The sequence below is a fragment of the Coregonus clupeaformis genome, unplaced genomic scaffold (assembly GCF_020615455.1).
Source record: "Coregonus clupeaformis isolate EN_2021a unplaced genomic scaffold, ASM2061545v1 scaf1103, whole genome shotgun sequence".
Taxonomy (NCBI): Eukaryota; Metazoa; Chordata; class Actinopteri; order Salmoniformes; family Salmonidae; genus Coregonus; species Coregonus clupeaformis.
Window position 1 is genome coordinate 5,061 of NW_025534557.1, and position 24,453 is coordinate 29,513.

The 24,453-nt window shown below is 42.1% G+C and overlaps 1 protein-coding gene and 1 long non-coding RNA gene across 2 annotated transcripts; both read left to right on the plus strand.

The window, feature by feature from the left end:
* The first annotated feature begins 9,465 nt into the window (after positions 1–9,465).
* Positions 9,466–11,438, plus strand: LOC121560504. Its single transcript, XR_006659323.1, has 4 exons — positions 9,466–9,579; positions 9,721–9,782; positions 9,942–10,096; positions 11,374–11,438. It is a non-coding gene; the product is annotated as an uncharacterized LOC121560504 (long non-coding RNA).
* A 2,568-nt stretch (positions 11,439–14,006) lies between these two features.
* LOC121560501 (integumentary mucin C.1-like) lies at positions 14,007–21,512 on the plus strand. Its single transcript, XM_045217543.1, has 11 exons — positions 14,007–14,131; positions 15,394–15,623; positions 15,765–15,826; positions 15,985–16,139; positions 17,410–17,639; positions 17,781–17,842; positions 18,001–18,155; positions 19,425–19,655; positions 19,797–19,858; positions 20,018–20,172; positions 21,441–21,512. Exons 4-8 carry the CDS (start codon positions 16,013–16,015, stop codon positions 19,580–19,582), a joined length of 732 nt encoding a protein of 243 aa, XP_045073478.1. The 5' UTR covers positions 14,007–14,131; positions 15,394–15,623; positions 15,765–15,826; positions 15,985–16,012; the 3' UTR covers positions 19,583–19,655; positions 19,797–19,858; positions 20,018–20,172; positions 21,441–21,512.
* Positions 21,513–24,453: the final 2,941 nt, after the last annotated feature.

The following is a 24,453-nucleotide window of genomic DNA, read 5'->3' on the forward strand; positions in this document are numbered from 1 at the left end:
CAAGTCAATCACACTTCTCTGAAATCAAACTGTCCACTTAGGAAGCAACACTGATTGACAATAAATTTCACATGCTGTTGTGCAAATGGAATAGACAACAGGTGGAAATTATAGGCAATTAGCAAGACACCCACAATAAAGGACTGGTTTTGCAGGTGGTGACCACAGACCACTTCTCAGTTCCTATGCTTCCTGGCTGATGTTTTGATCACTTTTGAATGCTGGCGGTGCTTTCACTCTAGTGGTAGCATGAGACGGAGTCTACAACCCACACAAGTGGCTCAGGTAGTGCAGCTCATCCAGGATGGTACATCAATGCGAGCTGTGGCAAGAAGGTTTGCTGTGTCTGTCAGCGTAGTGTCCAGAGCATGGAGGCGCTACCAGGAGACAGTCCAGTACATCAGGAGACGTGGAGGAGGCCGTAGGAGGGCAACAACCCAGCAGCAGGACTGCTACCTCCGGTTCACACTGAGCACATGTGACAGACGTGACATAGTCTGGAGACGCCGTGGAGAACGTTCTGCTGCCTGCAACATCCTCCAGCATGACCGGTTTGGCGGTGGGTCAGTCATGGTGTGGGGTGGCATTTCTTTGGGGGGCCGCACAGCCCTCCATGTGCTCGCCAGAGGTAGCCTGACTGCCATTAGGTACCGAGATGAGATCCTCAGACCCCTTGTGAGACCATATGCTGGTGCGGTTGGCCCTGGGTTCCTCCTAATGCAAGACAATGCTAGACCTAATGTGGCTGGAGTGTGTCAGCAGTTCCTGCAAGAGGAAGGCATTGATGCTATGGACTGCCCTGCCCGTTCCCCAGACCTGAATCCAATTGAGCACATCTGGGACATCATGTCTCGCTCCATCCACCAATGCCACATTGCACCACAGACTGTACAGGAGTTGGCGGATGCTTTAGTCCAGGTCTGGGAGGAGATCCCTCAGGAGACCATCCGCCACCTCATCAGGAGCATGACCAGGCGTTGTAAGGAGGTCATACAGGCACGTGGAGGCCACACACACTACTGAGCCTCATTTGACTTGTTTTAAGGACATTACATCAAAGTTGGATCAGCCTGTAGTGTGGTTTCCACTTTAATTTTGAGGGTGACTCCAAATCCAGACCTCCATGGGTTGATACATTTGATTTCCATTGATAATTTTTGTGTGATTTTGTTGTCAGCACATTCAACTATGTAAAGAAAAAAGTATTTAATAAGATTATTTCATTCATTCAGATCTAGGATGTGTTATTTTAGTGTTCCCTTTATTTTTTTGAGCAGTGTGTTTATATATATATATATATATATATATATATATATATATATATATATATATATATTACTGTAACAGTGCCAGGGAAACGTGGTAGAGAATGCTTCTGATAATCATCTACTCCTTCTGGAGTCTGATCTCACACAAACGTCTAGAGCTTCAATCAAACTACATGTCATTTCTTGTAATTCACCAGAAAGTATTGTCACAGGGTTTCCGTGTTGTCCTGCAAGTTTGTTGAGAAATTTAGTTTTGGCTACATCGTTCCTTCAGGTTTTAGGAATGTCGAAGCGATGGGCGTGCTTATGCCATAACCCAATTACTTCCTCTTCTTAAATGCTCCCACATCTACACTCCCAAGGTAGTTGTTATTTGGCTGTGAGGCAGATAGTTTCTTCTCTACTCATTTGTAGGTATTTCCAGGTAGCGGTAGCATTAAAAGGTGTCATGTATTGGAAGATTTTGACGGCAGTTCTCTGCTTCTATGCAGTTGTTCCTGGTAAGTTTATCCTGTTATCTACTCCTCTCTTGAGATGTCTAGCCAAGTGATGCGTCTCCTCTGTCTCCTGTGAGTTGGCAATGACGACAAAACATGTTGATGATGTTGACAGTTACTGTTTCATCAATATGGTTATTGCCAATCCCTATCAATGTCAATTATATAGTTGTCACTGGTGACTCTCTCTTGTCACTAAATTGTGAAAGCTCTTGAGCACTTCCATTTAAAATGATGAATTAAGTTGTATCTACTAATGTTACTAATATTACAGTGGATTCGGAAAGTATTCAGACCCCTTGACTTTTTCCATATTATTTTACGTTACAGCCTTATTCAAAAAATGATTTAATTGTTTTTCCCCCCTCATCAATCTACACACAATACCCCATAATGACAAAGTAAAAACAGGCCTTAAATTGTACTCATTCGTTTTTCTCGGTCGCCCATGCTATTTCAATACTTCAATAATTTGATTTTTCCATTGTGTTAATGATGGTGGATTGATTGATTTCCAAGTTTTTTGTATACATTTTTTAAAGATTAGTGATGAAAAGAGAATTGTCCAGCCCATTTGGTATCTCATGTGTTGGATATTCTAAATTACCAAATAAGGAGAGACAAACTCAATCACCAACCAGGTTATACTTAATCAAACATCTTTATTGTACTTGTTAATAATAATAATAATATGCCATTTAGCATACACTTTTATCCAAAGCGACTTACAGTCATGCGTGCATAAATTTTTTTTGTCCACGGGTGGTCCCGGGGATCGAACCCACTACCTTGGCGTTACAAGCGCCGTGCTCTACCAGCTGAGCTACAGAGGACCACATAATAAGGGAGCAGGTCACACCATATACACTAATGAATAGAGTGAGTGCTCTTCAATAATGAGGCTGGTCGACCCAACACTCTTGAGTGTTGGGCCGAGAGCTCTGACATACAGAGATAAACAGAGGTCTTATATAGTAGACCTATAAATGCTTAGTCATGGCTGGTTCCACCACAACTGTCTCAATGTGTTGAACCAACCGATATCAACCGGATGAGGGGGCCAAATATTATGTCCTCTGTGTTCTCTTGCGAGTACAAAGAACTGTTTGTTCTTAGAATAGAGAATAAGGAGAGACTTCGTTCGGAACAGAGATACCTTGTATCCGAACATGCAAGTTTCAGAGTACAGAGGGTGGGGGTAAGAACACGAGATGTGCACAGCCGTGGTGGACCACGTACAGAGATATGTTAAAACAGCAATTTACACAACCAGAGTAACAGGATTGTACACACCTATCATTTATATTAACCTTAAAGGAATGCTAATTTAAAAAATCTCTAACACTCACTACACCCCCAAATGCCAGGTCTTGAAATATGCAGACAGACGAACTAAAATAAGTTTACATTGTAATACTTCTGACTGCCAACTTTCTAGCTCTGCCCATAACTTTTGAACTTGATAGCATTTTCGACTTAAGACATGACTCTGCCATTGTGTTGTAAATAAGTTTGACAGTAACCCTCCAAAAAGTAATTCATAAAACTTTTTAATTTACACATGAAGGAAGCTAAGTGTTTGTGTTTTTCAATAATCTACATGGGTAGCAGGTGAGTCAGAGACAAAAGGCCTATCATTGTCATACATCTATTTGGCCTACTGCTCAGCCCCGGCCTCCTCACTTAATTGGCTATCAAGTTGAAAATGTACGTTGAATCGGCAGGTTGTACTCGGATACCGAGAGTGAGATGGATAAACAAAAGGCAAGGCCAAGTGGTGCTCAAAAATGCCTCGAAAATAATTATCTGATTATGCTCATGCCAAATTATCGAAGATTACCACATTATTCAGACCAGTCAGCGACGCCACCTTTTCCTCGACTGACGAAACACCATTGTAGGTGGAAGAAGCTAGTACTTCTGCAGCAGTTAGCCCTAGCAGCCTCCCAGTCCCGACAGAGACCTCACTGCCCGGCAATGACAGTGGACTTGCTCCTTTTCCCCTCGAGAATAGTGACATTTGGCTGCATGCGTAGCTTATGACACCTGAAAAAATGAGCAAACCATTGACAAACAGGTAGCCTCCGATCTTGAAAAACAGGGGACTTTTAGACAGAGGTACTGATGAGAATAACAAACGTAACACTGGCATCATGTAACGCCGCCTTTAGGGGTCACCGCGATGAAGGCTCATGTCATGTAGGCTCAGGTAGGCTACACAGGACAGTTGTATATAAAAACAAATGAATGGTTGCTGATTAGTATGCTGTTGCATCGAATATTCATTTTACAATCTGCAATGTTTGAATTTCAAACTTTAATTACTGAACAAGTAATTACATTATTGCCGCCAGCCAGCAGTCTAAATGGCAGCATTGTCACACAGTGTTTAGCTGTGTGAAATGTTAGGCTTAACATGAGAAAATAACAACCAAATAGGCTTACCAATAAACATTTATCCATGAGCTAAAGCAAAAGCTATAGGCGCACAGCGATCGGTAGCCTATACTCCGACCTTGTGGGGTGTTCTGAGAAACTCCAATACACCAGTGACCCTGCAGAAAGACTGTGTTACACCAGTGACCCTAACCCACAATTACTCTACTTCATGCTTCAAGTGAGGCCTACCTTTCTGCCAAGTATAGGGGGTAGGGCTGAATTAATTAATTGTTAATTGGATCAGAGTTATGTCTAGGGCTAACCCTAACCTAACCCTAGCTTCATGTCCACTCCCAGCTCAACCCTAACCCTAAAGCTAGCTTCATGTCCACATCTTGGCTCAACCCTAACTGCCAGCAAGTCATTGTCAATTTTGCAACCCCACTCACCCTGTCCGTTTGTTGCACCTGATGATCTGCCCTGTACAGAGCTTGTGTGTGCACATATTCCCAGTCCGCCCTGTACAGAGATTGCGGCGCCTTGTATCCAAATATGCATGGCTTGAGAGATGCGGTCACCGGCCGAGTATGTGTAGCTGGCTACTTGGTTTAAATATCAACAGTACTGCCACAGCAGCATAACATTTGATCAACACTTGATGACACTTGACTTAGCCAACATCATCATCAATATTAGGTGTAGTTGGCTGATACCTGTAGCAGAGAGAGACAGAAAGACATAGAGAGGTAAATCACATTCAGTAAAATAAATCGAGCTAGCCAACTAGCAGATTTACATCAATCATCAACATCAATGATCAGCTGATAGCCCACCCACTTTTCCATATGTAAATAATGTTTTTAGTAGGCACTGTAACTAGCTTGCTTACAATGTGTGATGAGGAGTGAGTGTGTTGTTGCAGAAATAAATAGGCCTATGCTTAAAAATGTGTAAAAAAAATCATTTTGAGAGCCTGCCCCCTGAAAGGTCTGTGCGCGGCCTTGACTACAACACATAACATTATGCCATAAGATTGCAACACTGTGTGATCATCAGCAAGAAATGAGTAGTCTACAGAGAAAAATATTATGCACGAGATGGTAGAAAATGTATACATTAACATTTAATACAGATGTCGATTATTTATATAAATGTATTCATTGTTTTTCAGTCCACGTGACTCCAACCGCTGCCCCAACAACAACCACAGGTGCCAACAGTACAACCACAGCTGCCAACACAACAACCAGAGGCGCACCAACAACAACCACAGCTGCTGTTGCTTCGACAACCACAAACTTTTTTCTTCTGGTGTTCAGTTCAGATGAGATCTTTGCCAGTAATCTCTCAGACAACTCCTCAGTGGTTTTCAGTGATCGGGCTACTAAAACAAAAAATGAGGTAAGAGAATTTTTGCAATCAAGCAGCAAATAGAGGTTGTAATGTTGTTTGATTTCAAATTTCCCAGCTATGAGCATTATAAGGTCTGTGTTTTCTATCTTGAACCTGAAGTCTTCATATCATCTCTGTTTGTTTTTTCAGATTGAGCCCTTCTATCGCAAAGCCTTTAAAAGTTTCATTCAGCTTTTTGTGTTGAAATTCACGTGAGTGGCAGTCTAAATGCAGTAATGATCTGGGTGTTTTTCTAATAGAAGTTCAAATTGTATTTTTTCCAATTTACTTCAGTCAGTATTTTTTTCTATCTTTCAAGGGATTGTACCACTTTTTTAACCTTAGCTCTGTTCCTTGTTTTGCATTCACAGACGAGGTTCCATCATCACAGACTGCAGAATGGAGTTTAGACTTACTGGTAACGGGACTGCACCCAATGCTAATTCAGTGAAAGATGTTCTGGTGGCTGCAGTCAACAGCGGGAATCTAAGTATCAGGGTCAATGCCAGCTCCATCACTGTCAGCGGTCAGTTCAACACCTCAACCACTGATATTTCCGCCACTATGCAACACATCACGCTCAACATTTTACCACAATCATAGCTGCCCATCTTCATTTTGCGTCAATGTGTTACACCAGTGACCTTAACCCACAATTACTCTAGTTCATGCTTCAAGTGAGGCCTACCTTTCTGCCAAGTATAGGGGGTAGGGCTGAATAAATTAATTGTTAATTGGATAATTTTTCTGTCTAGGGCTAACCCTAACCCTAGCTTCATGTCCACTCCCAGCTCAACCCTAACCCTAATGCTAGCTTCATGTCCACATCTTGGCTCAACCCTAACTGCCAGCAAGTCATTGTCAAGTTTGCTACCCCACCCACCCTGTCCGTTTGTTGTGCCTGATAATCTGCCCTGTACAGAGTTTGTGTGTGCACATGTTCCCAGTCCGCCCTGTACAGAGATTGCGCCGCCTTGTATCTAAATATGCATGGCTTGAGAGATGCGGTCACTGGCCGAGTATGTGTAGCTAGCTACATAGTTTAAATATCAACAGTACTGCCACAGCAGCATAAGATTTGATCAACGCTTGATGACACTTGATTTAGCCAACATCCTCATCAATATTCGGTCTAGTTGGCTGATACCTGTAGCAGAAAGAGACAGAAAGACATAGAGAGGTAAATCCCAATCAGTAAAAAAATTGAGCTAGCCAACTAGTAGATTTACATCAATCATCAACATCAAGGGCGGCAGGTAGTGGTTAAGAGCGTTGTGCCAGTAACCAAAGGGTCGCTGGTTCTAATCCCCGAGCCAACTAGGTGAAAACTCTGTCGATGTGCCCTTGAGCAAGGCACTTAACCCTAATTGCTCCTGTAAGTCGCTCTGGATAAGAGCGTCTGCTAAATGACCTATTTATTTATATCAATGATCAGCTAATAGCCCACCCTCTTTTCCATATGTAAATAATGTATTTAGTAGGCACTGTAACTAGCTTGCTTACAATGTGTGATGATGAGTGAGTGTGTTGCAGAAATAAATAGGCCTATGCTCAAAAATGTGTAAATAAAATCATTTTGAGAGCCTGCCCCCTGAAAGGTCTGTGCGCGGCCTTGACTACAACACATAACATTATGCCATAAGATTGCAACACTGTGCTGCAACACTGTGTGATCATCAGCAAGAAATGAGTAGTCTACAGAGAAAAATATTATGCACGAGATGGTAGAAAATGTATACATTAACATTTAATACAGATGTCGATTATTTATATAAATGTATTCATTGTTTTTCAGTCCAAGTGACTCCAACCGCTGCCCCAACAACAACCACAGGTGCCAACAGTACAACCACAGCTGCCAACACAACAACCAGAGGCGCACCAACAACAACCACAGCTGCTGTTGCTTCGACAACCACAAACTTTTTTTCTTCTGGTGTTCAGTTCAGATGAGATCTTTGCCAGTAATCTCTCAGACAACTCCTCAGTGGTTTTCAGTGATCGGGCTACTAAAACAAAAAATGAGGTAAGAGAATTTTTGCAATCAAGCAGCAAATAGAGGTTGTAATGTTGTGTGATTTCAAATTTCCCAGCTATGAGCATTATAAGGTCTGTGTTTTCTCTCTTGAACCTGAAGTCTTCATATCATCTCTGTTTGTTTTTTCAGATTGAGCCCTTCTATCGCAAAGCCTTTAAAAGTTTCATTCAGCTTTTTGTGTTGAAATTCACGTGAGTGGCAGTCTAAATGCAGTAATGATCTGGGTGTGTTTCTAATAGAATTTCAAATTGTATTTTTTCCAATTTACTTCAGTCAGTATTTTTTTCTATCTTTCAAGGGACTTTTCCACTTTTTTAACCTTAGCTCTGTTCCTTGTTTTGCATTCACAGACGTGGTTCCATCATCACAGACTGCAGAATGGAGTTTAGACTTACTGGTAACGAGACTGCACCCAATGCTAATTCAGTGAAAGATGTTCTGGTGGCTGCAGTCAACAGCGGGAATCTAAGTATCAGGGTCAATGCCAGCTCCATCACTGTCAGCGGTCAGTTCAACACCTCAACCACTGATATTTCCGCCACTATGCAACACATCACGCTCAACATTTTACCACAATCATAGCTGCCCATCTTAATTTTGCGTCAATGTGTTACACCAGTGACCTTAACCCACAATTACTCTAGTTCATGCTTCAAGTGAGGCCTACCTTTCTGCCAAGTATAGGGGGTAGGGCTGAATAAATTAATTGTTAATTGGATCAGAGTTATGTCTAGGGCTAACCCTAACCCTAGCTTCATGTCCACTCCCAGCTCAACCCTAACCCTAATGCTAGCTTCATGTCCACATCTTGGCTCAACCCTAACTGCCAGCAAGTCATTGTCAAGTTTGCTACCACACCCACCCTGTCCGTTTGTTGTGCCTGATAATCTGCCCTGTACAGAGTTTGTGTGTGCACATGTTCCCAGTCCACCCTGTACAGAGATTGCGCCGCCTTGTATCTAAATATGCATGGCTTGAGAGATGCGGTCACTGGCCGAGTATGTTTAGCTAGCTACATAGTTTAAATATCAACAGTACTGCCACAGCAGCATAAGATTTGATCAACGCTTGATGACACTTGATTTAGCCAACATCCTCATCAATATTCGGTCTAGTTGGCTGATACCTGTAGCAGAAAGAGACAGAAAGACATAGAGAGGTAAATCCCAATCAGTAAAAAAATTGAGCTAGCCAACTAGTAGATTTACATCAATCATCAACATCAAGGGCGGCAGGTAGTGGTTAAGAGCGTTGTGCCAGTAACCAAAGGGTCGCTGGTTCTAATCCCCGAGCCAACTAGGTGAAAACTCTGTCGATGTGCCCTTGAGCAAGGCACTTAACCCTAATTGCTCCTGTAAGTTCGTCTGGATAAGAGCGTCTGCTAAATGACCTATTTATTTATATCAATGATCAGCTAATAGCCCACTCTCTTTTCCATATGTAAATAATGTATTTAGTAGGCACTGTAACTAGCTTGCTTACAATGTGTGATGATGAGTGAGTGTGTTGCAGAAATAAATAGGCCTATGCTCAAAAATGTGTAAAAAAAATCATTTTGAGAGCCTGCCCCCTGAAAGGTCTGTGCGCGGCCTTGACTACAACACATAACATTATGCCATAAGATTGCAACACTGTGCTGCAACACTGTGTGATCATCAGCAAGAAATGAGTAGTCTACAGAGAAAAATATTATGCACGAGATGGTAGAAAATGTATACATTAACATTTAATACAGATGTCGATTATTTATATAAATGTATTCATTGTTTTTCAATCCAAGTGACTCCAACCGCTGCCCCAACAACAACCACAGGTGCCAACAGTACAACCACAGCTGCCAACACAACAACCAGAGGCGCACCAACAACAACCACAGCTGCTGTTGCTTCGACAACCACAAACTTTTTTTCTTCTGGTGTTCAGTTCAGATGAGATCTTTGCCAGTAATCTCTCAGACAACTCCTCAGTGGTTTTCAGTGATCGGGCTACTAAAACAAAAAATGAGGTAAGAGAATTTTTGCAATCAAGCAGCAAATAGAGGTTGTAATGTTGTTTGATTTCAAATTTCCCAGCTATGAGCATTATAAGGTCTGTGTTTTCTCTCTTGAACCTGAAGTCTTCATATCATCTCTGTTTGTTTTTTCAGATTGAGCCCTTCTATCGCAAAGCCTTTAAAAGTTTCATTCAGCTTTTTGTGTTGAAATTCACGTGAGTGGCAGTCTAAATGCAGTAATGATCTGGGTGTTTTTCTAATAGAATTTCAAATTGTATTTTTTCCAATTTACTTCAGTCAGTATTTTTTTCTATCTTTCAAGGGACTTTTCCACTTTTTTAACCTTAGCTCTGTTCCTTGTTTTGCATTCACAGACGTGGTTCCATCATCACAGACTGCAGAATGGAGTTTAGACTTACTGGTAACGAGACTGCACCCAATGCTAATTCAGTGAAAGATGTTCTGGTGGCTGCAGTCAACAGCGGGAATCTAAGTATCAGGGTCAATGCCAGCTCCATCACTGTCAGCGGTCAGTTCAACACCTCAACCACTGATATTTCCGCCACTATGCAACACATCACGCTCAACATTTTACCACAATCATAGCTGCCCATCTTAAATTTTGCGTCAATGTGTTACACCAGTGACCTTAACCCACAATTACTCTAGTTCATGCTTCAAGTGAGGCCTACCTTTCTGCCAAGTATAGGGGGTAGGGCTGAATAAATTAATTGTTAATTGGATCAGAGTTATGTCTAGGGCTAACCCTAACCCTAGCTTCATGTCCACTCCCAGCTCAACCCTAACCCTAATGCTAGCTTCATGTCCACATCTTGGCTCAACCCTAACTGCCAGCAAGTCATTGTCAAGTTTGCTACCCCACCCACCCTGTCCGTTTGTTGTGCCTGATAATCTGCCCTGTACAGAGTTTGTGTGTGCACATGTTCCCAGTCCACCCTGTACAGAGATTGCGCCGCCTTGTATCTAAATATGCATGGCTTGAGAGATGCGGTCACTGGCCGAGTATGTTTAGCTAGCTACATAGTTTAAATATCAACAGTACTGCCACAGCAGCATAAGATTTGATCAACGCTTGATGACACTTGATTTAGCCAACATCCTCATCAATATTCGGTCTAGTTGGCTGATACCTGTAGCAGAAAGAGACAGAAAGACATAGAGAGGTAAATCCCAATCAGTAAAAAAAATTGAGCTAGCCAACTAGTAGATTTACATCAATCATCAACATCAAGGGCGGCAGGTAGTGGTTAAGAGCGTTGTGCCAGTAACCAAAGGGTCGCTGGTTCTAATCCCCGAGCCAACTAGGTGAAAACTCTGTCGATGTGCCCTTGAGCAAGGCACTTAACCCTAATTGCTCCTGTAAGTTCGTCTGGATAAGAGCGTCTGCTAAATGACCTATTTATTTATATCAATGATCAGCTAATAGCCCACTCTCTTTTCCATATGTAAATAATGTATTTAGTAGGCACTGTAACTAGCTTGCTTACAATGTGTGATGATGAGTGAGTGTGTTGCAGAAATAAATAGGCCTATGCTCAAAAATGTGTAAAAAAAATCATTTTGAGAGCCTGCCCCCTGAAAGGTCTGTGCGCGGCCTTGACTACAACACATAACATTATGCCATAAGATTGCAACACTGTGCTGCAACACTGTGTGATCATCAGCAAGAAATGAGTAGTCTACAGAGAAAAATATTATGCACGAGATGGTAGAAAATGTATACATTAACATTTAATACAGATGTCGATTATTTATATAAATGTATTCATTGTTTTTCAATCCAAGTGACTCCAACCGCTGCCCCAACAACAACCACAGGTGCCAACAGTACAACCACAGCTGCCAACACAACAACCAGAGGCGCACCAACAACAACCACAGCTGCTGTTGCTTCGACAACCACAAACTTTTTTCTTCTGGTGTTCAGTTCAGATGAGATCTTTGCCAGTAATCTCTCAGACAACTCCTCAGTGGTTTTCAGTGATCGGGCTACTAAAACAAAAAATGAGGTAAGAGAATTTTTGCAATCAAGCAGCAAATAGAGGTTGTAATGTTGTTTGATTTCAAATTTCCCAGCTATGAGCATTATAATGTCTGTGTTTTCTCTCTTGAACCTGAAGTCTTCATATCATCTCTGTTTGTTTTTTCAGATTGAGCCCTTCTATCGTAAAGCCTTTAAAAGTTTCATTCAGCTTTTTGTGTTGAAATTCACGTGAGTGGCAGTCTAAATGCAGTAATGATCTGGGTGTTTTTCTAATAGAAGTTCAAATTGTATTTTTTCCAATTGACTTCAGTCAGTATTTTTTTCTATCTTTCAAGGGACTGTACCACTTTTTTAACCTTAGCTCTGTTCCTTGTTTTGCATTCACAGACGTGGTTCCATCATCACAGACTGCAGAATGGAGTTTAGACTTACTGGTAACGAGACTGCACCCAATGCTAATTCAGTGAAAGATGTTCTGGTGGCTGCAGTCAACAGCGGGAATCTAAGTATCAGGGTCAATGCCAGCTCCATCACTGTCAGCGGTCAGTTCAACACCTCAACCACTGATATTTCCGCCACTATGCAACACATCACGCTCAACATTTTACCACAATCATAGCTGCCCATCTTCATTTTGCGTCAATGTGTTACACCAGTGACCTTAACCCACAATTACTCTAGTTCATGCTTCAAGTGAGGCCTACCTTTCTGCCAAGTATAGGGGGTAGGGTTGAATAAATTAATTGTTAATTGGATCAGTGTTATGTCTAGGGCTAACCCTAACCCTAGCTTCATGTCCACTCCCAGCTCAACCCTAACCCTAATGCTAGCTTCATGTCCACATCTTGGCTCAACCCTAACTGCCAGCAAGTCATTGTCAAGTTTGCTACCCCACCCACCCTGTCCGTTTGTTGTGCCTGATAATCTGCCCTGTACAGAGTTTGTGTGTGCACATGTTCCCAGTCCACCCTGTACAGAGATTGCGCCGCCTTGTATCTAAATATGCATGGCTTGAGAGATGCGGTCACTGGCCGAGTATGTGTAGCTAGCTACATAGTTTAAATATCAACAGTACTGCCACAGCAGCATAAGATTTGATCAACGCTTGATGACACTTGATTTAGCCAACATCCTCATCAATATTCGGTCTAGTTGGCTGATACCTGTAGCAGAAAGAGACAGAAAGACATAGAGAGGTAAATCCCAATCAGTAAAAAAATTGAGCTAGCCAACTAGTAGATTTACATCAATCATCAACATCAAGGGCGGCAGGTAGTGGTTAAGAGCGTTGTGCCAGTAACCAAAGGGTCGCTGGTTCTAATCCCCGAGCCAACTAGGTGAAAAAATCTGTCGATGTGCCCTTGAGCAAGGCACTTAACCCTAATTGCTCCTGTAAGTCGCTCTGGATAAGAGCGTCTGCTAAATGACCTATTTATTTATATCAATGATCAGCTAATAGCCCACTCTCTTTTCCATATGTAAATAATGTATTTAGTAGGCACTGTAACTAGCTTGCTTACAATGTGTGATGATGAGTGAGTGTGCTGCAGAAATAAATAGGCCTATGCTCAAAAATGTGTAAATAAAATCATTTTGAGAGCCTGCCCCCTGAAAGGTCTGTGCGCGGCCTTGACTACAACACATAACATTATGCCATAAGATTGCAACACTGTGCTGCAACACTGTGTGATCATCAGCAAGAAATGAGTAGTCTACAGAGAAAAATATTATGCACGAGATGGTAGAAAATGTATACATTAACATTTAATACAGATGTCGATTATTTATATAAATGTATTCATTGTTTTTCAATCCAAGTGACTCCAACCGCTGCCCCAACAACAACCACAGGTGCCAACAGTACAACCACAGCTGCCAACACAACAACCACAGGCGCACCAACAACAACCACAGCTGCTGTTGCTTCGACAACCACAAACTTTTTTCTTCTGGTGTTCAGTTCAGATGAGATCTTTGCCAGTAATCTCTCAGACAACTCCTCAGTGGTTTTCAGTGATCGGGCTACTAAAACAAAAAATGAGGTAAGAGAATTTTTGCAATCAAGCAGCAAATAGAGGTTGTAATGTTGTTTGATTTCAAATTTCCCAGCTATGAGCATTATAATGTCTGTGTTTTCTCTCTTGAACCTGAAGTCTTCATATCATCTCTGTTTGTTTTTTCAGATTGAGCCCTTCTATCGTAAAGCCTTTAAAAGTTTCATTCAGCTTTTTGTGTTGAAATTCACGTGAGTGGCAGTCTAAATGCAGTAATGATCTGGGTGTTTTTCTAATAGAAGTTCAAATTGTATTTTTTCCAATTGACTTCAGTCAGTATTTTTTTCTATCTTTCAAGGGACTGTACCACTTTTTTAACCTTAGCTCTGTTCCTTGTTTTGCATTCACAGACGTGGTTCCATCATCACAGACTGCAGAATGGAGTTTAGACTTACTGGTAACGAGACTGCACCCAATGCTAATTCAGTGAAAGATGTTCTGGTGGCTGCAGTCAACAGCGGGAATCTAAGTATCAGGGTCAATGCCAGCTCCATCACTGTCAGCGGTCAGTTCAACACCTCAACCACTGATATTTCCGCCACTATGCAACACATCACGCTCAACATTTTACCACAATCATAGCTGCCCATCTTCATTTTGCGTCAATGTGTTACACCAGTGACCTTAACCCACAATTACTCTAGTTCATGCTTCAAGTGAGGCCTACCTTTCTGCCAAGTATAGGGGGTAGGGCTGAATAAATTAATTGTTAATTGGATCAGAGTTATGTCTAGGGCTAACCCTAACCCTAGCTTCATGTCCACTCCCAGCTCAACCCTAACCCTAATGCTAGCTTCATGTCCACATCTTGGCTCAACCCTAACTGCCAGCAAGTCATTGTCAAGTTTGCTACCCCACCCACCCTGTCCGTTTGTTGTGCCTGATAATCTGCCCTGTACAGAGTTTGTGTGTGCACATGTTCCCAGTCCGCCCTGTACAGAGATTGCGCCGCCTTGTATCTAAATATGCATGGCTTGAGAGATGCGGTCACTGGCCGAGTATGTGTAGCTAGCTACATAGTTTAAATATCAACAGTACTGCCACAGCAGCATAAGATTTGATCAACGCTTGATGACACTTGATTTAGCCAACATCCTCATCAATATTCGGTCTAGTTGGCTGATACCTGTAGCAGAAAGAGACAGAAAGACATAGAGAGGTAAATCCCAATCAGTAAAAAAATTGAGCTAGCCAACTAGTAGATTTACATCAATCATCAACATCAAGGGCGGCAGGTAGTGGTTAAGAGCGTTGTGCCAGTAACCAAAGGGTCGCTGGTTCTAATCCCCGAGCCAACTAGGTGAAAAATCTGTCGATGTGCCCTTGAGCAAGGCACTTAACCCTAATTGCTCCTGTAAGTCGCTCTGGATAAGAGCGTCTGCTAAATGACCTATTTATTTATTGATCAGCTAATAGCCCACCTCTTTTCCATATGTAAATAATGTATTTAGTAGGCACTGTAACTAGCTTGCTTACAATGTGTGATGATGAGTGAGTGTGTTGCAGAAATAAATAGGCCTATGCTCAAAAATGTGTAAAAAAATCATTTTGAGAGCCTGCCCCCTGAAAGGTCTGTGCGCGGCCTTGACTACAACACATAACATTATGCCATAAGATTGCAATACTGTGCTGCAACACTGTGTGATCATCAGCAAGAAATGAGTAGTCTACAGAGAAAAATATTATGCACGAGATGGTAGAAAATGTATACATTAACATTTAATACAGATGTCGATTATTTATATAAATGTATTCATTGTTTTTCAGTCCAAGTGACTCCAACCGCTGCCCCAACAACAACCACAGGTGCCAACAGTACAACCACAGCTGCCAACACAACAACCACAGGCGCACCAACAACAACCACAGCTGCTGTTGCTTCGACAACCACAAACTTTTTTCTTCTGGTGTTCAGTTCAGATGAGATCTTTGCCAGTAATCTCTCAGACAACTCCTCAGTGGTTTTCAGTGATCGGGCTACTAAAACAAAAAATGAGGTAAGAGAATTTTTGCAATCAAGCAGCAAATAGAGGTTGTAATGTTGTTTGATTTCAAATTTCCCAGCTATGAGCATTATAAGGTCTGTGTTTTCTCTCTTGAACCTGAAGTCTTCATATCATCTCTGTTTGTTTTTTCAGATTGAGCCCTTCTATCGCAAAGCCTTTAAAAGTTTCATTCAGCTTTTTGTGTTGAAATTCACGTGAGTGGCAGTCTAAATGCAGTAATGATCTGGGTGTTTTTCTAATAGAATTCAAATTGTATTTTTTCCAATTTACTTCAGTCAGTATTTTTTTCTATCTTTCAAGGGACTGTACCACTTTTTTAACCTTAGCTCTGTTCCTTGTTTTGCATTCACAGACGTGGTTCCATCATCACAGACTGCAGAATGGAGTTTAGACTTACTGGTAACGAGACTGCACCCAATGCTAATTCAGTGAAAGATGTTCTGGTGGCTGCAGTCAACAGCGGGAATCTAAGTATCAGGGTCAATGCCAGCTCCATCACTGTCAGCGGTCAGTTCAACACCTCAACCACTGATATTTCCGCCACTATGCAACACATCACGCTCAACATTTTACCACAATCATAGCTGCCCATCTTCATTTTGCGTCAATGTGTTACACCAGTGACCTTAACCCACAATTACTCTAGTTCATGCTTCAAGTGAGGCCTACCTTTCTGCCAAGTATAGGGGGTAGGGCTGAATAAATTAATTGTTAATTGGATCAGAGTTATGTCTAGGGCTAACCCTAACCCTAGCTTAATGTCCACTCCCAGCTCAACCCTAACCCTAATGCTAGCTTCATGTCCACATCTTGGCTCAACCCTAACTGCCAGCAAGTCATTGTCAAGTTTGCTACCCCACCCACCCTGTCCGTTTGTTGTGCCTGATAATCTGCCCTGTACAGAGTTTGTGTGTGCACATGTTCCAAGTCCGCCCTGTACAGAGATTGCGCCGCCTTGTATCTAAATATGCATGGCTTGAGAGATGCGGTCACTGGCCGAGTATGTGTAGCTAGCTACATAGTTTAAATATCAACAGTACTGCCACAGCAGCATAAGATTTGATCAACGCTTGATGACACTTGATTTAGCCAACATCCTCATCAATATTCGGTCTAGTTGGCTGATACCTGTAGCAGAAAGAGACAGAAAGACATAGAGAGGTAAATCCCAATCAGTAAAAAAAATTGAGCTAGCCAACTAGTAGATTTACATCAATCATCAACATCAAGGGCGGCAGGTAGTGGTTAAGAGCGTTGTGCCAGTAACCAAAGGGTCGCTGGTTCTAATCCCCGAGCCAACTAGGTGAAAAATCTGTCGATGTGCCCTTGAGCAAGGCACTTAACCCTAATTGCTCCTGTAAGTCGCTCTGGATAAGAGCGTCTGCTAAATGACCTATTTAATTATATCAATGATCAGCTAATAGCCCACTCTCTTTTCCATATGTAAATAATGTATTTAGTAGGCACTGTAACTAGCTTGCTTACAATGTGTGATGATGAGTGAGTGTGTTGCAGAAATAAATAGGCCTATGCTCAAAAATGTGTAAAAAAAATCATTTTGAGAGCCTGCCCCCTGAAAGGTCTGTGCGCGGCCTTGACTACAACACATAACATTATGCCATAAGATTGCAACACTGTGCTGCAACACTGTGTGATCATCAGCAAGAAATGAGTAGTCTACAGAGAAAAATATTATGCACGAGATGGTAGAAAATGTATACATTAACATTTAATACAGATGTCGATTATTTATATAAATGTATTCATTGTTTTTCAGTCCAAGTGACTCCAACCGCTGCCCCAACAACAACCACAGGTGCCAACAGTACAACCACAGCTGCCAACACAACAACCACAGGCGCACCAACAACAACCACAGCTGCTGTTGCTTCGACAACCACAAACTTTTTTCTTCTGGTGTTCAGTTCAGATGAGATCTTTGCCAGTAATCTCTCAGACAACTCCTCAGTGGTTTTCAGTGATCGGGCTACTAAAACAAAAAATGAGGTAAGAGAATTTTTGCAATCAAGCAGCAAATAGAGGTTGTAATGTTGTTTGATTTCAAATTTCCCAGCTATGAGCATTATAAGGTCTGTGTTTTCTCTCTTGAACCTGAAGTCTTCATATCATCTCTGTTTGTTTTTTCAGATTGAGCCCTTCTATCGCAAAGCCTTTAAAAGTTTCATTCAGCTTTTTGTGTTGAAATTCACGTGAGTGGCAGTCTAAATGCAGTAATGATCTGGGTGTTTTTCTAATAGAAGTTCAAATTGTATTTTTTCCAATTTACTTCAGTCAGTATTTTTTCTATCTTTCAAGGGACTGTACCACTTTTTTAACCTTAGCTCTGTTCCTTGTTTTGCATTCACAGACGTGGTTCCATCATCACAGACTGCAGAATGGAGTTTAGACTTACTGGTAACGGGACTGCACCCAATGCTAATTCAGTGAAAGATGTTCTGGTGGCTGCAGTCAACAGCGGGAATCTAAGTATCAGGGTCAATGCCAGCTCCATCACTGTCAGCGGTCAGTTCAACACCTCAACCACTGATATTTCCGCCACTATGCAACACATCACGCTCAACATTTTACCACAATCATAGCTGCCCATCTTCATTTTGCGTCAATGTGTTACACCAGTGACCTTAACCCACAATTACTCTAGTTCATGCTTCAAGTGAGGCCTACCTTTCTGCCAAGTATAGGGGGTAGGGCTGAATAAATTAATTGTTAATTGGATCAGAGTTATGTCTAGGGCTAACCCTAACCCTAGCTTCATGTCCACTCCCAGCTCAACCCTAACCCTAATGCTAGCTTCATGTCCACATCTTGGCTCAACCCTAACTGCCAGCAAGTCATTGTCAAGTTTGCTACCCCACCCACCCTGTCCGTTTGTTGTGCCTGATAATCTGCCCTGTACAGAGTTTGTGTGTGCACATGTTCCCAGTCCGCCCTGTACAGAGATTGCGCCGCCTTGTATCTAAATATGCATGGCTTGAGAGATGCGGTCACTGGCCGAGTATGTGTAGCTAGCTACATAGTTTAAATATCAACAGTACTGCCACAGCAGCATAAGATTTGATCAACGCTTGATGACACTTGATTTAGCCAACATCCTCATCAATATTCGGTCTAGTTGGCTGATACCTGTAGCAGAAAGAGACAGAAAGACATAGAGAGGTAAATCCCAATCAGTAAAAAAAATTGAGCTAGCCAACTAGTAGATTTACATCAATCATCAACATCAAGGGCGGCAGGTAGTGGTTAAGAGCGTTGTGCCAGTAACCAAAGGGTCGCTGGTTCTAATCCCCGAGCCAACTAGGTGAAAAATCTGTCGATGTGCCCTTGAGCAAGGCACTTAACCCTAATTGCTCCTGTAAGTCGCTCTGGATAAGAGCGTCTGCTAAATGACCTATTTATTTATATCAATGATCAGCTAATAGCCCACTCTCTTTTCCATATGTAAATAATGTATTTAGTAGGCACTGTAACTAGCTTGCTTACAATGTGTGATGATGAGTGAGTGTGTTGCAGAAATAAATAGGCCTATGCTCAAAAATGTGTAAAAAAATCATTTTGAGAGCCTGCCCCCTGAAAGGTCTGTGCGCGGCCTTGACTACAACACATAACATTATGCCATAAGATTGCAACACTGTGCTGCAACACTGTGTGATCATCAGCAAGAAATGAGTAGTCTACAGAGAAAAATATTATGCACGAGATGGTAGAAAATGTATACATTAACATTTAATACAGATGTCGATTATTTATATAAATGTATTCATTGTTTTTCAGTCCAAGTGACTCCAACCGCTGCCCCAACAACAACCACAGGTGCCAACAGTACAACCACAGCTGCCAACACAACAACCACAGGCGCACCAACAACAACCACAGCTGCTGTTGCTTCGACAACCACAAACTTTTTTTCTTCTGGTGTTCAGTTCAGATGAGATCTTTGCCAGTAATCTCTCAGACAACTCCTCAGTGGTTTTCAGTGATCGGGCTACTAAAACAAAAAATGAGGTAAGAGAATTTTTGCAATCAAGCAGCAAATAGAGGTTGTAATGTTGTTTGATTTCAAATTTCCCAGCTATGAGCATTATAAGGTCTGTGTTTTCTCTCTTGAACCTGAAGTCTTCATATCATCTCTGTTTGTTTTTTCAGATTGAGCCCTTCTATCGCAAAGCCTTTAAAAGTTTCATTCAGCTTTTTGTGTTGAAATTCACGTGAGTGGCAGTCTAAATGCAGTAATGATCTGGGTGTTTTTCTAATAGAAGTTCAAATTGTATTTTTTCCAATTTACTTCAGTCAGTATTTTTTTCTATCTTTCAAGGGACTGTACCACTTTTTTAACCTTAGCTCTGTTCCTTGTTTTGCATTCACAGACGTGGTTCCATCATCACAGACTGCAGAATGGAGTTTAGACTTACTGGTAACGGGACTGCACCCAATGCTAATTCAGTGAAAGATGTTCTGGTGGCTGCAGTCAACAGCGGGAATCTAAGTATCAGGGTCAATGCCAGCTCCATCACTGTCAGCGGTCAGTTCAACACCTCAACCACTGATATTTCCGCCACTATGCAACACATCACGCTCAACATTTTACCACAATCATAGCTGCCCATCTTCATTTTGCGTCAATGTGTTACACCAGTGACCTTAACCCACAATTACTCTAGATCATGCTTCAAGTTAGGCCTACCTTTCTGCCAAGTATAGGGGGTAGGGCTGAATAAATTAATTGTTAATTGGATCAGAGTTCTGTCTAGGGCTAACCCTAACCCTAGCTTCATGTCCACTCCCAGCTCAACCCTAACCCTAATGCTAGCTTCATGTCCACATCTTGGCTCAACCCTAACTGCCAGCAAGTCATTGTCAAGTTTGCTACCCCACCCACCCTGTCCGTTTGTTGTGCCTGATAATCTGCCCTGTACAGAGTTTGTGTGTGCACATGTTCCCAGTCCGCCCTGTACAGAGATTGCGCCGCCTTGTATCTAAATATGCATGGCTTGAGAGATGCGGTCACTGGCCGAGTATGTGTAGCTAGCTACATAGTTTAAATATCAACAGTACTGCCACAGCAGCATAAGATTTGATCAACGCTTGATGACACTTGATTTAGCCAACATCCTCATCAATATTCGGTCTAGTTGGCTGATACCTGTAGCAGAAAGAGACAGAAAGACATAGAGAGGTAAATCCCAATCAGTAAAAAAATTGAGCTAGCCAACTAGTAGATTTACATCAATCATCAACATCAAGGGCGGCAGGTAGTGGTTAAGAGCGTTGTGCCAGTAACCAAAGGGTCGCTGGTTCTAATCCCCGAGCCAACTAGGTGAAAAATCTGTCGATGTGCCCTTGAGCAAGGCACTTAACCCTAATTGCTCCTGTAAGTCGCTCTGGATAAGAGCGTCTGCTAAATGACCTATTTATTTATATCAATGATCAGCTAATAGCCCACTCTCTTTTCCATATGTAAATAATGTATTTAGTAGGCACTGTAACTAGCTTGCTTACAATGTGTGATGATGAGTGAGTGTGTTGCAGAAATAAATAGGCCTATGCTCAAAAATGTGTAAAAAAATCATTTTGAGAGCCTGCCCCCTGAAAGGTCTGTGCGCGGCCTTGACTACAACACATAACATTATGCCATAAGATTGCAACACTGTGCTGCAACACTGTGTGATCATCAGCAAGAAATGAGTAGTCTACAGAGAAAAATATTATGCACGAGATGGTAGAAAATGTATACATTAACATTTAATACAGATGTCGATTATTTATATAAATGTATTCATTGTTTTTCAGTCCAAGTGACTCCAACCGCTGCCCCAACAACAACCACAGGTGCCAACAGTACAACCACAGCTGCCAACACAACAACCAGAGGCGCACCAACAACAACCACAGCTGCTGTTGCTTCGACAACCACAAACTTTTTTCTTCTGGTGTTCAGTTCAGATGAGATCTTTGCCAGTAATCTCTCAGACAACTCCTCAGTGGTTTTCAGTGATCGGGCTACTAAAACAAAAAATGAGGTAAGAGAATTTTTGCAATCAAGCAGCAAATAGAGGTTGTAATGTTGTTTGATTTCAAATTTCCCAGCTATGAGCATTATAAGGTCTGTGTTTTCTCTCTTGAACCTGAAGTCTTCATATCATCTCTGTTTGTTTTTTCAGATTGAGCCCTTCTATCGCAAAGCCTTTAAAAGTTTCATTCAGCTTTTTGTGTTGAAATTCACGTGAGTGGCAGTCTAAATGCAGTAATGATCTGGGTGTTTTTCTAATAGAATTTCAAATTGTATTTTTTCCAATTTACTTCAGTCAGTATTTTTTTCTATCTTTCAAGGGACTGTACCACTCTTTTAACCTTAGCTCTGTTCCTTGTTTTGCATTCACAGACGTGGTTCCATCATCACAGACTGCAGAATGGAGTTTAGACTTACTGGTAACGAGACTGCACCCAATGCTAATTCAGTGAAAGATGTTCTGGTGGCTGCAGTCAACAGCGGGAATCTAAGTATCAGGGTCAATGCCAGCTCCATCACTGTCAGCGGTCAGTTCAACACCTCAACCACTGATATTTCCGCCACTATGCAACACATCACGCTCAACATTTTACCACAATCATAGCTGCCCATCTTCATTTTGCGTCAATGTGTTACACCAGTTGTCTTGTTTTGTACGCTTTGTACAAAATAATAAAATGCAGGACGACAGGATATTTATAAACGTACCTCTTTATTAACTAGCTATAACGTGCATGTCCATGTGTCTCTGGCCATGATCATCTTAGAATGACCTCACCACCTGGGTGGTCTTAACCAATCATTGCACAGTATGATGCATCCAATTACAATTCAGTATGGTGACACATATGAATATTACATCCCCCTTCTTTTAAAAAAAGAAAAAAATATGTGGAACAATAAAGCGTTTCTTTTGAATATATGCTCTGTAGTTTGAACTCGGGGTAAGTAACCATTTAAACTGCACCAACTGCATCAACATAACAGACAAACAATGATTCAGCATATTGTTATTTTTAGAACAAATATTTCTCAGCAACTCAGCTTTTCACTGTAGCAATGACATCTCAACATATCAAACAAATACAATACCAAAGCATTTCAAGTTAACTTTCAATAACAAGTTTACAGTCTGGAAACTCTTTTAGGGCAGCGATCCGCCTACACCCTTTGACATTTCACAGGTCTAGGACAGCTCTAGGCTTGACCTCTCTTCCTGACCTTGTGTGATATGAAGCTGAGCATGCTTCTGTGTCAGTCAACAGTTCTTGTGGTGTTGCAGGTAAGTATGGTGTATGTTGTGTTGTGTCTGTGTTTAGTCCATCCCGTTCTCTTTCAGGGGAACAGTTCATCTCGTCAGTGTGTTGTTCTTTTGTGTTCAGTAGGTGACGACGATTGCGGCGGTACACCGCTCCTTCTGCGGTGCGAACGTGATATGAACGTTCAGTGTCAGCTGGTTGGATGACGACTGCTGGCTTCCAGTAGCCATGCTCCTGGATTCTAACTGACTCTCCGTCGTTCAGTGGTGGCAGTGGTCTGGCTGACCTGTCGTAGTATCGCTTTTGCTGTTGCTGTCTCTGTGCACGCTTTTGCATGCACTTCCTTGTAGCTGACGACCTCAGGTTGCAGCTGCTGGTTGGTGCTGGGGAGGATTGAGCGAAGTCTGCGGCTCATCAACAGCTGGGCTGGTGATTTGAAGTTGTCAACTGGAGTGTTGCGGTATTCAAGGAGACTGAGGTAGGGGTCTCTCTTGTCTGCTTTTGCTTTGTCCATGAGTGATTTAGCGATCTGCACAGATTTTTCAGCAAGGCCATTACTTTGAGGGTAATGTGGGCTTGTGGTGACGTGTGTGAACTCCCATGCTTTTGTGAAGGATTCAAACTCATTTGATTTGTAACAGGGCCCATTGTCAGATATTAAAGTCTCTACAATGCCATGCCTGGCAAAGGCTGCTTTCAGCTTGTGTATCACAGCTGCAGATGTGGTGCTGTGAAGCTTGTCGAGTTCAAAGTATCTGCTGTAGTAGTCCACTGTTATAATGTAGTCCTCGTTGTTCCACGTGAACAGATCGGTTGCCACGACCTGCCAGGGTCGGTCTGGGATACGGTGAGGTAACATTGGCTCTTTGGTGTTCGAGGGGCGTCGTTCAAGACACGTGGGGCATTTACCAACCATGTCCTCTATTTGTTTGCACATTCCGGGCCAAAACAAAATGTCCCGTGCTCTCTGTTTGCACTTTTCCATGCCCATGTGTCCAGCATGGATCTTTGTCAAAATCTCTTCTCTGAGACTGGTAGGAATGATGATTTTCTCTCCTTTGAAAATGATTCCGTTGATCTGTGATAGTTCGTCACGATGGTTCCAGAACTCTGAGACGCTCTGAGGGCATTTTCTCCTCTCCTCAGGCCATCCTGACTGTATGACTTTCCTCAGCTGTGTGAGTTGTGTGTCTTTTTCTGTTTCTGCTCGGATCTCCTTCAGTTTTGTGTCACTAACTGGTAAGTTGCTGTACACAGTGTGCACCTGCATGTCCATGCCTTCACTGAGGCTGCTGTCCTTGTAGGTAAGAAACTTCCTGGAGAGTGTGTCTGCGACAGGGATGTCTTTGCCTGGACGGTGAGTGATTGTGAAGTCGTATTTTTGTAGTTGAAGGATCATTCTCTGTAGCCTTGGCGGGGCTGCGGCTAACGGTTTCCTCATGATTGACTCGAGGGGCTTGTGGTCTGATTCCACAATGACTTGTCGTCCATAGACATACTGATGGAAACGCTTACATCCGAACAGAATGGCGTA